The sequence below is a fragment of the Bombus bifarius genome, unplaced genomic scaffold (genome assembly GCF_011952205.1).
Source record: "Bombus bifarius isolate JDL3187 unplaced genomic scaffold, Bbif_JDL3187 scf7180000008000, whole genome shotgun sequence".
In the NCBI taxonomy this organism is placed as follows: domain Eukaryota; kingdom Metazoa; phylum Arthropoda; class Insecta; order Hymenoptera; family Apidae; genus Bombus; species Bombus bifarius.
Window position 1 is genome coordinate 725,194 of NW_022884379.1, and position 17,311 is coordinate 742,504.

The following is a 17,311-nucleotide window of genomic DNA, read 5'->3' on the forward strand; positions in this document are numbered from 1 at the left end:
TTTACAGTGCAACAAGGGTATCCTACCGTTATCACATAGCCCTCAGCCCTCTAGACGGCTCCCTCTACATTTCTGACCCAGAATCACACCAAATCATTCGTGTGCGCGACACCAACGATTACTCTGAGCCCGATCACAACTGGGAAACAGTCGTCGGCTCTGGAGAACGTTGTCTTCCTGGCGACGAAGCTCATTGTGGCGACGGTGCTCTAGCCAGAGACGCTAAACTTGCCTATCCCAAAGGAGTAGCAGTCTCTGCAGACAACGTGCTCTATTTCGCCGATGGAACTAACATCAGAATGGTCGACAGAGACGGTATAATCACCACAGTAATTGGAAATCACATGCACAAGTCACACTGGAAGCCAATTCCTTGTGAGGGTACTTTAAACGTGGAAGAAGTTCATCTTCGTTGGCCTACAGAATTAGCAATCAATCCTCTGGACAACTCGTTACACATGATAGATGATCATATGGTGCTTCAATTGGCTCCTGATGGTCGTGTCAAGGTCGTTGCTGGACGTCCTCTTCACTGTGCTTCTCCATCTTCATCGTTTGACACTGAACTAGCTACACATGCTACCTTGGTGATGCCTCAGAGCATTGCATTTGGCCCTTCAGGAAATCTATATATAGCAGAAAGTGATTCTCAAAGGATTAATCGTGTGAGAGTGATTGGTACAGATGGTAAAATTTCACCATATGCTGGAGCGGAGTCCAAGTGTAATTGTTTGGAACGTGGTTGTGATTGTTTCGACGCTGACCATTATCTTGCTTCCACTTCGAAGTTTAATACGATATCTGCAGTTGCCGTTTCTCCTGATGGAGTGGTTCATATTGGTGATCAAGCGAATTACAGAATTCGATCCGTGATGGCCAGCATTCCTGATGCTAGTGGCGCTAGAGAGTATGAGATTTATTCTCCAGACACTCAAGAAATCTATGTATTCAATAGATTTGGTCAACATGTTGCTACCAAGAACATTCTCACTGGAGAGATTGTTTATCAGTTTACTTACAATGTAAATACTAGCAATGGAAAGCTGAGCACTGTCACAGATGCAGCTGGGAATAAAGTATTCTTGTTAAGAGACTACAGTAGCCAGGTGAACTCCATTGAGAACACTAAGGGACAGAAGTGCAGGCTGAGGATGTCTAGAATGAAGATGTTGCACGAATTGAGCACTCCAGACAATTATAATGTAACCTTCGATTACCATGGACCCACTGGTTTATTGAAAACCAAATTAGACAGCACAGGAAGGAGTTATGTGTACAATTATGATGAATTTGGCAGGCTCACCTCTGCAGTCACTCCAACAGGCAAAGTGATCAGTCTGACTTTTGATCTAAGTTTGAAAGGAGCAGTTGTGAAGGTTGGACAGAATAATAGAAAACCAATCTCAATGCTCATCAAAGGATCGTCTGTGGTTACGAAGGTTGGAGAGGCTGAGCAGAGAACAACAGTTCTTTCTGATGGTTCAGTGGGTCAGGTCACACCATGGGCTCATACTGTCAGTACAGATACCTTACCATACTCAGTATTGGCGGAAATAGAACCATTGTTAGGTGAAAGCTATCCAGTTCCTGCTAAGCAGAGAACAGAGATCGCTGGGGATTTAGCAAACAGATTCGAATGGCGATACTTTCTCAGAAAGTTTCAAGGGAATAAATATAGAAGCGAATCGAAGACTGTGGCACAAGTTGGTAGAAAGCTTCGCATCAACGGGGACATTTTATTGTCTCTTGAATATGATAGAGAAACTAACAGCGTGGCAGTGTTCATGGATGATGATGCGGAGCTTTTAAATGTCACCTATGACAGAACAGCAAGACCAGTTAAATGGGGACCCAGAAATGGAATCTTCTCCGGTGTAGAGCTTGAATATGATCGTTTTAGTAGATTGACAAGCTGGACCTGGGGAGATATCAGTGAAACCTATGGCTTTGATAGAGCTGGAAGATTGTACGAAATTAAATATAGTGATGGAACATCCATGGTGTATGCATTTAAGGACATGTTCAGTAGTCTTCCACTGAAAGTAACTACACCAAGAGGAAGTGATTATTTGTTGCAATATGATGAAGCTGGAGCACTGCAGTCGTTAACCACTCCTAGAGGACATATTCATGCGTTCTCACTACAGACTTCTCTTGGGTTCTATAAATATCAGTACTACTCGCCGATGAACAGACATCCGTACGAGATTTTGTATAATGACGATGGACAGATCTTGGCGAAAGTGTACCCGCATCAGAGTGGCAAGGTTGCTTACGTTTATGATCATACTGGGAAGCTGGAAACTACTCTTGCTGGTAAGTGATACCCATTATGATCATAATTACTTATAGTCTTAAATACCAATACACAAAAAAATAACGATTATAAATATTGTTTATTGCAATTCATCGATGTTAGTTAACTATTCAGTGTAAAAGAAGAAAATTTCTTTCAATGATTTTTTTTCAACAACACGTACTTTTAATAGATTTAATGTTTAGTGGAATCATATATACTATATCACTAATACTTTTAATCTGTAAGAACGTACTACACTATATGCACCCACAAAACTCATCATCTATCTTCGTTAATGTTCCCTAAATTTATTAAATCTCAAATATCCCCATACAGGACTGTCTTCGATCCACTACACGTATCAAGAAACCACGAGCCTCGTCCATAGCATCGACATTAACGAACCCAATTTCGAGATGCGTATAGAGTACAAATATCACGCAGGAATCGTTAAAGATGAAAAGATCAAATTCGGTAGCAAAAGTGGCTTGGACAACGCACGCTATCGTTACCAATACGATGGCAATGCCAGGATATCCGGTATCGAAGTTGACATCAACGGCAAACAACTTCCACAATTACGTCTGAAATACAACCAAAACCTGGGAATATTGGAAGGCGTAGGAGATCTCAGAATATATAGAAATCTCTTTAACAGATCTGTAATGCAAGATAGTAGCAAACAATTCTTCACCGTCACTGATTATGATGAGCATGGTCGAGTTAAAACAGTTTTGATGAACATTAGATCATTGGATGTATTTAGAATGGAACTCGAATATGATAACCGAAATCGTATAAAGATGAGAAAATTGTCTATTGGAAAAGATGCCATGGAGAAGAAAGAATGGACAAAGATGGAGAAGATAACTTATAATGCTGACGGACATGTTTTAGAAGTTGCTGATACTGAGAATAATTGGCAATATGCTTATGATGAAAATGGTAATGTGATTGGAGTTACAGAACATAATGAGAAGATCGCATTAGGTTATGATAGTGGAGATCGGGTTGTTCAATACGGTGACGTCGAGTTTAACTCTTACGATGGACGAGGATTTGTTGTTATTCGAGGAGAGCACAAGTACAGGTTCGTATAAAATTATATTATATATCATTTTTTAACATGTTCTATATTCAAGAAGAAATTTAAGATAAAGCTGGGTTGAAACATTTCATTACTTAAAAACATTTTTGTGCAGGTTATTAACCATTGTTATTTTTAAAAGTGATGACTTCCATGTTATAGACAAATATTTGAATAATAATTTTTTTCTGCCATTTATTTTATGTCGAGATAAAAAATTTGCTTTAGTAGCAAAAATATGGCACACAAGGATCACTATTATGGAAATTTGAATGTCTATTTATTTAGAACTAAATTATTCTTGACCTTTAATGATTATAAAATAATCTGCTGAAATTATAAAGCTAGAAAATTCTATATTTACGCGAATCATTCGTGTACAATTAATCGTTTGTAGTGTACTTTAGCGGAAAGCTAGTTTTTTTATATCAAGACAAATTCAACCATGTGCAATAAAGGCTTCCAAAGTCAAAAAGAATGGGGTCAACGAAAATAGCTCTCTTTTATAACGTAATTCCTATTATATTTAGAGTCAATATTTTTATTTTTTTTAATTAAAACCACAACTACTCCTATACTTGACTATTATATATAGAATTGACTATATAAGCGAAGTATACATTTTATCATACTGACGTGACCAGTGTTATTACTATTTTTTAAATAATTTAACTAATTCTTACCTGACTTCAACTTTGTTTTACACAGATACAATTCACGCGGTCAACTGATCCACGCTTCCGAGCACAAGAAGTTCCAGATCTGGTACTTCTACGACGACCGTGGCCGACTGGTCGCCTGGAACGACGACCGCGAGAACATCACGCAGTTCTTCTATGCGAATCCAAAGACGCCGGATTTGATCACGCACATCCATTTCCCGAAGTCCTCGAAAACCTTCCGATTCCTCTACGACTCCCGCAATTTCCTCATGACAGTGGAGACATCAGAGCAAAGATTCTACGTTGCAACAGATCAAAATGGCTCTCCTCTAGCTCTCTTTGATACCAATGGAAATCTGATAAAGGAGATGAGACGTACACCATTTGGAAAAATCATCAAGGACACCAATCCAGACTTTTACTTGCCCATAGACTTCCACGGTGGTCTCCTGGATCCAAACACTAAATTAGTTTACCTAAACAAGCGCTTGTACGATCCGACTGTTGGCCAGTGGATGACACCAGCGTGGGAGCAAATGGCCAACGAACTCACCACTCCAACCGACATTTTCATCTATCGTTTCCGCAATAATGATCCAATTAATTTCAAACAGAATGTGGAATACATGACTGATCTGGCTAGTTGGCTGAAACTATATGGCTACGATATTTCTGCAATGCTTGGTTCCGAATACATGAAACAAATGGTGTACCAACCTAGCGCAACCATCACATCACCTCAATTGACCCCAGACTTTGGTGTCATGTCTGGTTTACAGTGCATTGTGAATCGCGTACACGAAAAGTTCTCAGATCTAGGTTTCGTCCCTAAACCATTACTCAAGCTGGAACCGAAGACGAGGAATCTTCTTCCCAGAGTGGCTCATCGTCGCGCCGTCTTTGGAGAAGGTATCCTAGTTTCCCGTGTCGGTGGAAGATCACTTGTCAGTGTAGTAGACGGTGTGAACAGCGTAGTCCAGGACGTAGTGACATCCGTGTTCAACAACTCATATTTCTTACCTCTACACTTCAGTGTCCACGATCAAGACGTGTTCTATTTTGTGAAAGACAATGCACTGAAAATTCGTGATGACATGGAGGAACTTCGTCGTCTAGGTGGCATGTTCAACGTCTCAACCCATGAAACTACCGAACACGGTGCAGGTACCTGGAAAGAACTAAGATTACACAATCCAGACGCTGCTGTGGTGATCAAGTATGGAGCTGATCCTGAACAAGAGAGGCACAGAATATTAAAACACGCTCATAAACGAGCAGTGGAAAGAGCTTGGGAGATAGAGAAGCAATTGGTTATGGCTGGTTTCCAAGGAAGAGGCGACTGGTCTAAAGAAGAGAAAGATGAACTAATTAGCCGAGGCACGGTTAGTGGCTACGAAGGTGTGGACATTCATAGTGTGCATAGATATCCACAATTAGCTGACGATCCTGGTAATGTAGCGTTCACGAGAGATACCAAAAGGAAACGAAGAAAGAGTGGAAACAGGCGTAACAGAATCCACAGGCATGACTCGTGATTCGAGGATGTGACGCGGGATCGTAACGCTATTTGGGACTTGATTCACGCGCCCACGTGAATCGCGCCGCCGGACAAAAAACGAAAGAATACTGAAGAGAGACAAGACTAACGTTCGTTCCATCGAGCCGATTATTATAAGGCTCGTCGTATACGTGCCGTCTATCCTCTAATCCTCCCCGATCGTTCTCTCTGTTCTCTTCTCACCGCACTCGTGGATCAAAATAGCGGACAAGGAAGCGAAGAAACGCGTCCTCTCGATCAGTGGCGCTGCTGTCTTTATTTCGTGTGTAGCAAACCCCGCTCGGTGTGCCATAATAGCGTCGCTTGTGATTCAATCGTGTTCGTAATCGTTTCTTTTGTCGACAGCGCGATCGAAGATGTCCGTTCGAGTAAGTTTATTAACATACGTACACGCCAGAGGTGGAAATATCGTAATGTGGTGTTAAGATTCAGCTAGTCACTGAAAGAAAAGGAAAGAAGGGAAGCTTGTTACGTGGTGATTAGTTTGTAATCAAACGGGATGATACTTACTCTCGCGAGTATAAGTATAATTACGTGTTATAAGACTTTGAAGTTATGTGCATGAACTTAAGGTGCCGTCCGTGAAACGAAATTCAAGAAAAGACGAAGCCGAAGAAAATAGAGGACGAGTGCGTGAAAGAGATAGGAGAGAAGTACTTTCATGCTCGTTCAGAGTGATCGATCGATCTGGAGCTTGGTGTATCGATGCAACAGGGTCTAATGAGACGTGCACGTCGGGGGCGTTTTCGTTCTCGTAGAAGGAATTATATTTATGCAAGACGACGATACTTTTTTCGCGACCTATAGATCAACATGCGAAGGAACGAAAGGGAAATGCAAAAGAAAAAATGAAAAAAAAGGAAAGAAAATAGATACGTCGACACAATAAATATACAGCAGATATTTTTAACATGACGCAAATGATGTGCTAGTGCGAGGCGTGCGATTGTACATATAGCTACTCGATTAATCGTAATGTGTAGATAATATATATATAATATATATATATATACATAAAGAAACCGGTAAACTTAAGTGGAAACTGTCGATAATGCTTTTATATATGTATACATGTACACACACGTACACGTGTAATAAGCGTTCGTGTGTGTACCAAACACGCGACACACATACGAAATATATACATACAATATATACGAACAACACGCGAGACACCTACACCCATTATATGTAGGAGATGATACGTGAATTGATCGAGAAATGCGTTTTTCGAGAAGAGAAAAAGGAAAATGAATCGAGATTGGATTAACATAGACTCAGGTCTACGCGTATGTACTCTCGTTTGCCTGTTGAGAAAGAATATCCACCTGGAAAAATCGAAAGAGAAAAAGAGATAAAAGATGCTGCGTTTAATCTGTTCGAAAATTGAAACGGCCGATTACATTATATGTATGTGGAAAACGAGAGTGGAAAAATAACGAAAAAACGTGTAAATAGATATGATAGGTATAAAGAAAAGTTTGCGTGTCGTACTAAAAGCTATACTAATCCGGCGTGGAATTCGTTACGTTGTATTTTATGCCTCGTGTCAGTACTTCGCGTGACGTGATGTAACGGGACGAGCAATAGACGAGCAAAGATGACGTGACGAGATACGTCAAGGTAATAATGTCCAGGTGGAATAATAATAATAGTAATAAAATAATAATATAATAACGATAATAATATAACGATAACGGTATAATAATAATAACGTAATAATGATAGTAATAACGGTATGATAATACTAATACTAATAATAGTAATAACTAATAAAGAAGGAAATAATATTAATACGATATAATATACTATTGTACGGAAATACCCCGCCTATCTTTCTACTAAAAATGAAAAATTATTTTTTGAATTGTGTCGTCAAAGATGTCCTATGTAACCGTGTGTCTGTGGGATCGTCCCGTGGAAATCAACCCTTGCGCCCCATCGAGATATATCGAAGAATCTCTTTGAAAAAAAAAATGCAACACCTCCTCTCTATTTAATAAGGGTATAAACTGAATTCATCGGTGTTTATCGGTATTGGGTAAATTAAAGAAAAGAAAAAAAGTAAAAAAAGAAAACGAGTAGTAGAAGTCAAGTTCTGTGGTTTCTGAAACGAGGTGAAATCTAAAAGGGGGGAGAGCAAGAGAGAGATGGTGAAGAAAGGAAGAAACTGACATAGAAAGTAAAGAACGTCAAAGGAACGAGAGAAATAAAACGATAACGCGATATAATACGTACATGTAAAAGTAAACGTAAAAAATAGAGGAATAGCGAGCCAACGTGCGAGCCACGTCGCTCAACCACGTTGTGTTCCAGGTAGTTGTACCGTGGACTTAAAGCAAAATAAAAAAAACATACATAATCATAATTAACAAAGTAAACGTACACTAGACGAGTTAAACGAGGGATTTTAGTAAACGGTGTTAAGACTTGTGTGCTAGTGAACCTTTAAACAATAAATGAAAAAAAAATTGATAAAAAGCCGCTGTACATATCCGTTGTGTATAGCCAGTGTGTCGCAAAACCCACGCAAGTATAGTAGATTCGCGTCCACGTTGTAAGAACGGTGCATTTTTCTACGAAGTAACGGAAAGTGATGGTCAAACGACGCGCGTGTCCTTATTTTTTCTTTTTTTTTAAACTCTTTTTATTCTTTCTTTTTTTCTGAGTTAACGATCAATCGTCACGTTCAAAATTCGAACGACTCCAATGATGGCTCACTTTCGTCCGTTTCGTTTCGTTTCTCGACAGTTCCATTTCCGATTCGTTCATCGAATTGCCTCCATTTTAGCGCAACTGGATGGATCGTTATCGCGACTTTTCTTTTTATAGCAGATGAGACGAGGCCCGGGGTGACACGAGGCATATCAGTCTGTGATCCACCATTTTTCGATATTCCCCCATACACGAACTTTATATCGTAACTTAATACGGATTTTACATTCGTTCCTACCTTTCGAAGTTTTTTAGCGTTGGGCCATAATCAGCCTCGGGCTCGACTCTTGCCACATATTTATAATTAGGTTGGTGCATATGAAATATTGTTCTGAAGTTTGAATTTACCGCTGCAATATCATCCATTCAATTATGTCCTATCGTTAATTGTCAACCACGTTAATACGTCGAGTACTGATGACCACATGTTGGCGTTACGGCGAGGTTGCTTTCGAAGACACGTGACGCCACGTTAACGTCGCGTGAAAATATTTTTCGGTTCAATTACAATGGGAAGCCATGCATCTTCGACCCAGCACTCGTCGACTGTTAAAAAAGAAGAAATTTATTATAAATCACGTGCGTTCGATATTAAGAAATTTTAGAATAAAAACACGAAACTTAAACAAATTTAGAGAAAGTGTCAGATTTCTGGGAATTTTGCATTTGGATAATGTCGAAGACATTTCTTCTCCCACCTAAGCAATCTTTTAATGCGTAAATTATTTTACTCCGTTCCGTTATGACTGTTCGAATTCTAAAACTGATAATTCTTACGAATTTAGAATGATCAGACAATATAAACATTGAAAAAATATATTGAATGATATAGAAATTATTTTGATGAAATGCGCGATTAAAGTTTTCGATGTGCACCTACCTAATAAATCGGTTCCATTTTAGTAAAATTTCTACCTGATTTTTTATTTCTTTGCCATTTTCGACTCTCTCGAGAATATTATAGAACATTTAAAAGGGCGATGCTTGTCTGATTTGTCCGTTAACTCGCCGTTACCTGCCATCCGCAATGTAATAGTGTTCTAGATACTCAGCATGTAAGACACATGTGGTATGTGTGAGCTCTAAGATGACAAAGGAGCCGATAGATACCACGCCAGGGAAAAAAGAAACACTTTTCTATGTGTACTCGTCTATACGCGAAACGATACTTAGGGAGAAAAGATGAAGAAAAAAACAACGGGAATATGAAGGTCCTGTGTACTCGAGTTAACTTTACGCTTAGCGCATGGTCACCTTCGAGCGATACAGCACCGTGAGAATTCTGCTTTTGAAATGCAAATACATAGCATGACATAAAAAGATACCGATATCAACAACTGTATAGGTTGTCCACTAATATATGTGAAATATTTTAGGAATTAATTCAATATCTAAAAGCAGAGGTACCTTACCATTTGAGATATAATTACTTTTGCAATATTTTCTGATATTTCCCAAATTTGTTGAAACTCAATTTCACATTGGAATATCTCGATATTTCCAATAGGTGTTCCATACGAAATGGATTAACATACGTACGAAATTCGCTATATATTATAAACAAAAATTTATATGAACTTTTCTCGCTACTTTTAGATACTGAATCAACTCTACAAATATTGAACACCTTTTATTAAACACGTCTAAAATGAAAGATACTCGAAGTTTAAAATCAGCTTTCCGATTTAATTAAATCAATCACATTTATTATTCGTAATCTATACATGTGTATGGAACAATAGAGCTCGCAGGATTCTTGCGGAGGCTCGATCCCGTGGTAAGTTGCGGAATTAATTATTGTTATGCTCGACACGAATCTTCGCCGTCGACGGGAGACCGTCCGCTGTGTTTGGAGGGCGAACCGCGATCGGCACGCGACTAAAAGAAAGCAATACTTCGTAACTATCGTGTATATCTTTAAAAGAAGAAAAAAGGATATCTAATGCGTCTGACGAAAGAAAGAGAGAGAGAGAGAGAGAGAGAGAGAGGGAGAGAAAGAGAGAGAGAGGGAGAGAGGGAGAGTAAAAGAGCGTGCAAGAATGTGTGTCAGGTAAAAAAATGAGGAAAACGTTCACATGAACAAAGAATGAATGAGCAAAGAGTGAGCCAGAGCTATTATAGTAAATTAATATATAACATATGAGTTGTGTTAAACTATAGCCGAAGAAGAAAATCGCGCGCGTTTTTTACTTTTCTTTCTTTACGTTCGAAGACGAACGAATTCTCGAAGAACCTCGCTGTGTAAGAGGAAAAACATTTGTTCGTGATCGGTGTCTCGTTGTGTTTTTCCTGTTTTTCCAAGCGACACGTAAGAAACACGATCGATTTTTACGTGTCGCTGTGTCTTTTTGTACATATGCACATACTGAACTGCACGTCGTCGTCGATCGAAACTGCTCGATAACATATTTCTATTTTCATCTTTATTTTTGTTAATCTTCGTTTTGATTTCGTTGACATTGTCGATTACTGTGTGTGTGTTCCGTACGTACGACATATGTAGTATATGGTAATCGAAGTGGCGACGCTTTTTTCTATTGCTCATGAAAACAGAAGGATCGAGCGAATCGGACATACGCGACATCGATGTCGACGATTTATTTTATTTAGGGTATCCGCAAAGTATCGATATAACGATAGTTTCATACAGAATGAGCCACGCCATCATCCACGCGACAAAAGAAACAAAAAGACAAAAAAAGAAAACCAGTCACCTCGATAATTGCGCCCTTTATACTTTCGTATAGAGTACGGTTGATCTAAAAGCGATGTGAGAACAAAAAAGAGAAAAAGAAAAATTCGAACAATGATTCCTTCCTCATGATTCGTAATCGGCGAGCGCGGAACATGGATTGAGAAATAATTAGGAGGAAGGTTCCATGGGACGCTATTTTGCAGTTCGTCCGTTTTTCTCTCTGTAACTTTTTCGTTTTGTCCTTTCGTCTACGATTGTACATATATTAATTATTGCGATCATTATGTAAATATTCTTCGACAACACAAATGAAGAAGATGAATGAAAGAAAGAAAAAAAAAGAAAACACACACAACACACGCGCAGTCTGTCCGCGCGAGGTTTATTTTAAAGACTACATCATTATATAATGATTACCATGTAATGATATTTAATTGATAAGGTAACATATATTCTATACTCTTACACGCTAAGTACTCAATAAATATATCTATAAAATTTCCCCGTGTTTGTGATTGTCTGCCCTTTAACCCATCCCGAAGGTTCCCATCGTATTCGTGGCGTCTGAATCCAATCAAAAAATTCTTTCTCACACCTCTGTCGTCCATTTTGTTTTCTAGAAAAATTCGGCTCTGTTTTTATACGTACATACATATGTAAATGTTCTCTTCGCACCTCTTGTCTCTCACCTATCGTACAATTTCTTCCCCATGACAATAGCGAGAGGTTTTTAGATTTAAGTGTATAAATAAATATTTCTATATACATCATACATTATAAATGAAGAGTACAGAGGAAGGACATGATAAGTTACATTTTCCATTTTTCATAGGAAAGCAGTTTTTAACTTTCATATATACGTTGTCAATCAATCCAATGTTACCAAAATTATCTTTCTATTTCATTTTTATATCCTCTACGTAATTTTCAATATATCCTCTGTTATAATGTTAAAACATCGAGGATATTAAAATATTCCTTGGTAATAATTTTTTAGTAAACTTTGACAAAATATTAGCTGCATTTTAAAAACCATCATCTTTGATCCAAAAATGTAATATGAAAATATTACCTTTTAGTCATAAAACGACATCAAAATAAGAAAGTCAACAAAAATGTATTTTATCAGGTTTTTCTCCTGTGATCTTCAAATGTATCATCCGGTGCTCTCGCTACAAGTCCGAAAATAGTACCTACGAATGCGTGATGTGATAAAAAGTTGTTTTTTGCTAAACGAGTAATGATGAGAGATTGATTAAAGACTTTTAGTAACATCATTGACAGAGTTCTCATTATTTATTTCTCTCTCTTTCGTACAAGCCCGTAAATTCGATTCTAAATGCGTATCCAACGAAATTCTTATCCTCCACTTTTACATCTCGTGTAACCTTTGCAACAATGAAGCCAAATTATAATAATACATAAGAAAAATACAGAAATTTTTTTCATTTACTCGATTTCTTGTGAGAAAATTAGAATACGTACGATGCATCCCGATGAGGAATTACAGTATTTTAACGTATATCGATCCCTAGTTTCGTCGTATTCACATTTCCGTCGTCTGTATCTCCCGGCAGTCTGGAAAAATTCGAAAACAAAAACAGGAGAAGAATTAAGAAAACCTTTTTAGCCAGATAACTGTTCTGTTCGATTAATCGCATGAAAGTAATTATAAATCGAGGAGAAATTGCAGATGGAATGGTAAAAGATCTAACGCTTTAATGGTTGAAAAAGTAAATTCTAATTGTTAACAGTTCCTACCGAGATCGACTGTTTTATAATCTTTATTGATGAGAAATAAATTTTACATGAATTTCGTATGCTTTTTGTACATCATTTATTACGGAACAACGTTTCTTTATGTTTCGAATCTTACAATTTGTATAATTTTCTCCAAAATATTTACAATAATCGCGCAATTATCTTATTTGTTTTATAAAAAGAAATCACGAAAAAAAGAAATGTGTACTTTTTAGACGGTGTGAAAATCGGATCGCCATCGAATCGAATCGTTAAGTTTCATTTTTTACAATATACGTATAATGTGTACAGTTTTTACTTTACAATGATACAATATTTTGTACAGTTTATATAAAATTTTGTATCATTCTGTGATGATGATACGCACCAACTTCTCGTAAAATTAAAATTTCTGTTGTAGTTGAGCAACCTGATTTATCATGGTAACAAGTTTGACAACCATAAAAAATTTTTGTTCCAAAGATTTATAAAAATTTCTATTTATAAGTATATAGTATGCACAAGTCGTAGTTATGAATCTATTAAAATTAAAAAATGATTTATTCCATTTACTCTATTTCACTACCTTTTCTTTTCTTTTATGCATGAAACAACCGACAACCAAATCACTTTATCAGTGGAAATAATAATTTAAAGGATAAAAAATGCACATATGTGAAATAATACTTATAGAAATATCATAAATAATTTAATTCTATTGCTAGCCACGATTTTCTTTTTGCTTTAAAAAATATTACATTGGATATTTTCTAATAACCTACTTCTCTGAATCCAGAATATATTAAGTAAAATTTCCTCTCTTTGGCATAACAAAGTTTATTTGAATATAATTACCAAAGCAATTTTCTTATGAAATATCTTAATATTTTCTAGTATACGAAACAACTTTATAAGCTTAAAATTTACAAAATAATGTTGTTACTGTTAAAAGATTTCATTAATATGCAGAATATAATTAGTGTATATCTTTAGAAAGGATTATTTGAATTAGGTGTATGTACCGCATGAAACATAATTTGATTATGTAAAATGATAACTTAGATTGACTACCTTGAATGAGGAAGTGGAATGATAAATGAAATTATAAGGTAAATTCCTATCATTCTCACATCAATTCAGAATATTTCTACACGTATTATACAATCAAATATTTCAAGATTATCCGAATTGAACTTCTTCCAAGGTAAAGGATCCGCACGCCATATCCAATTTTTCATACTGTATATTTCAATTCTAAAGTACAAAATGAGAGTAGGATTTTCTCTATTGTCAACATCTCTTTCTTATTATAGAAAATATTAGATTATTTGTTACGTTTCCGCTATATTAAAGTTAATTCGGATAACCATGGTTCATATGCATTTCACACTGCATAATTAAATTAAGATACATTATTTAGTAATTACCACACATTTGTTAAATGAGAATTTGAAAATGTTCATATACATTGCAAAAAAAGGATGTTCTATGGAAGAACTATTATTTAGTGCTACATAAATGGTGTGTAAATTTGTCAGTATAGAAGAGATAGCATTTTATAATGTTATATCATCTACAGTGGCAAACATCCTAACCATATAATATAAGTTATTTATAACGCTGCAACCTCAATGCAATATTGGTATCGAAATTGGATTAAAATTTTAATCTCAAGTTGGACTGGATTTATATCTTTCTAATAGAATTCGTTGTTACAAATAGCAAATATAATAGCAACTATTTGTAGAAAAATACAAACAGATACTTGTTTACAAGAATAAATCATTAGTTTTACAGAAACTTAATGGTTTTCAAAGTGCAATTTAATTATCCTATTACAATACTACTTACTCGAGGCCTAGGCCCCAATTGATACCTTGAGCGAGAAACAAAATTAATGGTTGCCACGCAACTAACCACCTGACCCAGTCTAGTAGTTGACCATACAAAACATGAGGTCGTTCCCATCTTTGCATATTATTAAGGCACATACATATATATGTATATATATGTATTCACGAAAATAAATTATAAAATATTAATTACATCAAAAGGATACGGATTGTAAAACATTTTCTTGAGATCAACTTTTTCTTTACAATATGGACATGTTTGTTTTTTTCCTACAATGCACCATCCTCTGATACAAAATTCGTGAAACACGTGTTCACAACTAAGTTTATATGTGTTTTCAATAACACCAGGTTCATTTTCTGACACTAAAAGTCTATTTCCACATACTGCACACACACCAGGTTCTAAAGTTCTTGTTGGCATATGGCCTGGTACATAATACTGCAAATTATTTAATATATTCCACCTTTTTATTTGACACATAGTCCACATCTGTATCCGATTACTGTGTACGTACCCCGATATGTGAAGCCATTTTATCTGCACATATTTCTGCAACATCTCTTCCTAATACTCCAAAATAAAGACCATAAAATAACAAAAGTAAACCACAATCTAGCCATATTTGTGGCTTAACCTCAAATACAAGATGTAAACCAAAAAATGTGGCTAACATTAAAACATAACTTATTATGCCCAATGTATAACTTAATTTATAAATAAAAAGAAACCATTTATACACCAATCTATAAAAAAAAGTTGAATGAATTACTAAGTTCACAGTAATACATAAATTATAATTAAAAAAACATACATACCTTGGTGTTGTACCTGCTATAGGTTTTTGAACAGCCTTCCTTACTATTAATCCTGTTATACAAGATGTTACTAACCAGATAAATATAAATCTCCACCAATGACTTTTTAAACTTAATCCAAATGGAATTATCCACATAGCAATTAAAGTAACAAACTGAAAAAATATATAAATGTATCAAACTAAAACTTATGTGATTTTAGGACATACAAACTTTCATTTACCTGATATGACTTATAGTGTAGTTTCCTCCATTCAACTAATATAATCTGTGCTACTAACAAAGTTAAAAATAAAATAAGCACCATTTCTAAATGCATTTCATCATGCCCTTTATGTTGTTCGTGCATTTTTACATGTTGCACCCTGAAACGTCAAGTTAAATTTATACATTCATAATATAGTTCCTTGAATATACAATATCAGTTAGATTATATAATAATGAGTATTGATATTTACATCCATTTCTCTTCTACTGTCATCTCATCTTCACTCTGTAAAATATACATATATTTAATTAGAAAATAGTATACATATAAAAAGCAAATGAAATACAATTCATTGTTTCTCAATAAAAATTATAAAAATCGAATAATAATGAAACTGAATATACAAATAATTGCAAAGACAGCATGATGTTCATTGATGCATAATAATTTATACCTTTTTTAACATAAATATTGTCCTTGGAGGTTATATTTGCGTAAGCATGACTTACGTGTTCATTCTTATTTTACATAATATCAATATACTTGTATTTAGGATGATACTGTACCTTATTTGGGATTACGTGTGAATGCATAGTTAAGGTTATATTATGCTATCACTTATAAAATAGATTTTAATTAACTGAAATAATACAGCAATAGCAAAGACTCTTTGGAGACATTGTAAAGTACTGTTCACAATGATGTAATTCTGACATGTTGATAAGCAGTAATGACGAACTTCATTTGATTTATATACATAAATAAAAATAGGTAAGAAAACAATAATTTGTTTCTTATAATATATTATCACTATATTGTCGAATGAAATATCTAAAATGTAAATAATTTATTTGGACAATTAATCATATTAAATATTATTTCAGGCATATTTTCGATTTTTCGCGCTGAAATCCTTTCTCCAACCATATTGATGACGATACAATTATTGAACCTGCTATTGGAAACATATTATTCAAGTTGTGAAAAACATAATTCATAAATGCGGTAAGATAGCAAAGACAAAGATTATAAAAATATCAATTTAAGAAGAGTAAATAATCTCCAGCAATTACTTTGTTAAAATTTCTGCAAAAGAGTAGTAAATATCAGTAATATCTATGTTACTCTAAATATATTCTTAATTATATGTGATGATTAGCTTTCTTTGTAAAATTTTAAGTAAATTTAAAAAAGAATATGATTTTGTATTTAATTCTTTTGCAGAATATATTTTTAAAGAATAGAAACTGTTGTAACGTTGATTTCAGTTTTCAAAACGCTTATGTAGCACTTTTATTTTGAGTAGTTGCTATATATACATTACTATTCCTATTCTAAATTATGTTTTTTTGTTTTATATCCGCTCTACAATTTTATAATAACTGAAATCTTATGTATTTTTATTATTCATCTCTTATGGTACAGCTGCTTGTTGATAACGAATTACAATATGCTTACATTTTCAATTAGAAAGAAATCCTATCTTTTACAGATTCACATAGTATTTTATAGGGAACGCAAATTTATATTAACATACTTTCTATTATTGTATATTTTTCCACAAACTAAAATTCGCTTATAACATACAATAATATCGGCAATTATAATATGCTTATACTTCAAACTTCGAAATTATATTTTACAAAGAATTATATGTTTTACACAGTATTAAATA

General features: G+C 35.2%; 2 protein-coding genes across 14 annotated transcripts in view; one reads left to right on the forward strand and one right to left on the reverse strand.

Moving 5' to 3' along the window:
- Nucleotides 1–11,090, forward strand: part of LOC117206289 (teneurin-m) — a 652,575-nt gene extending 641,485 nt beyond the window's left edge. For all 10 annotated transcript variants that reach the window (XM_033445485.1, XM_033445490.1, XM_033445492.1 and 7 more), the window contains 3 exons: nucleotides 8–2,316; nucleotides 2,636–3,389; nucleotides 4,095–11,090. In XM_033445485.1, the coding sequence (XP_033301376.1) occupies nucleotides 8–2,316; nucleotides 2,636–3,389; nucleotides 4,095–5,583 (4,552 nt within the window). In that variant the 3' untranslated portion in view covers nucleotides 5,584–11,090. The remainder of the gene's footprint in view (nucleotides 1–7; nucleotides 2,317–2,635; nucleotides 3,390–4,094) is intronic.
- LOC117206291 (RING finger protein 121) lies at nucleotides 7,482–16,338 on the reverse strand. 4 transcript variants are annotated; one of them, XM_033445500.1, is made up of 9 exons: nucleotides 16,203–16,338; nucleotides 15,887–15,921; nucleotides 15,652–15,793; nucleotides 15,429–15,583; nucleotides 15,128–15,356; nucleotides 14,816–15,051; nucleotides 14,608–14,724; nucleotides 12,502–12,594; nucleotides 7,482–8,867 (listed from the first exon to the last, which is right to left on the reverse strand). In XM_033445500.1, exons 1-8 carry the CDS (start codon nucleotides 16,227–16,229, stop codon nucleotides 12,531–12,533), a joined length of 1,005 nt encoding a protein of 334 aa, XP_033301391.1. In that variant the 5' UTR covers nucleotides 16,230–16,338; the 3' UTR covers nucleotides 7,482–8,867; nucleotides 12,502–12,530. The 4 variants fall into 4 exon arrangements, with proteins under 4 accessions (XP_033301391.1, XP_033301390.1, XP_033301389.1 ...); XM_033445499.1 differs by lacking the exon at nucleotides 7,482–8,867 and adding an exon at nucleotides 10,039–10,199; XM_033445498.1 differs by lacking the exon at nucleotides 7,482–8,867 and adding an exon at nucleotides 11,706–12,404 and having other exon boundaries at nucleotides 16,203–16,337.
- Between the last annotated feature and the right edge of the window lie 973 nt (nucleotides 16,339–17,311).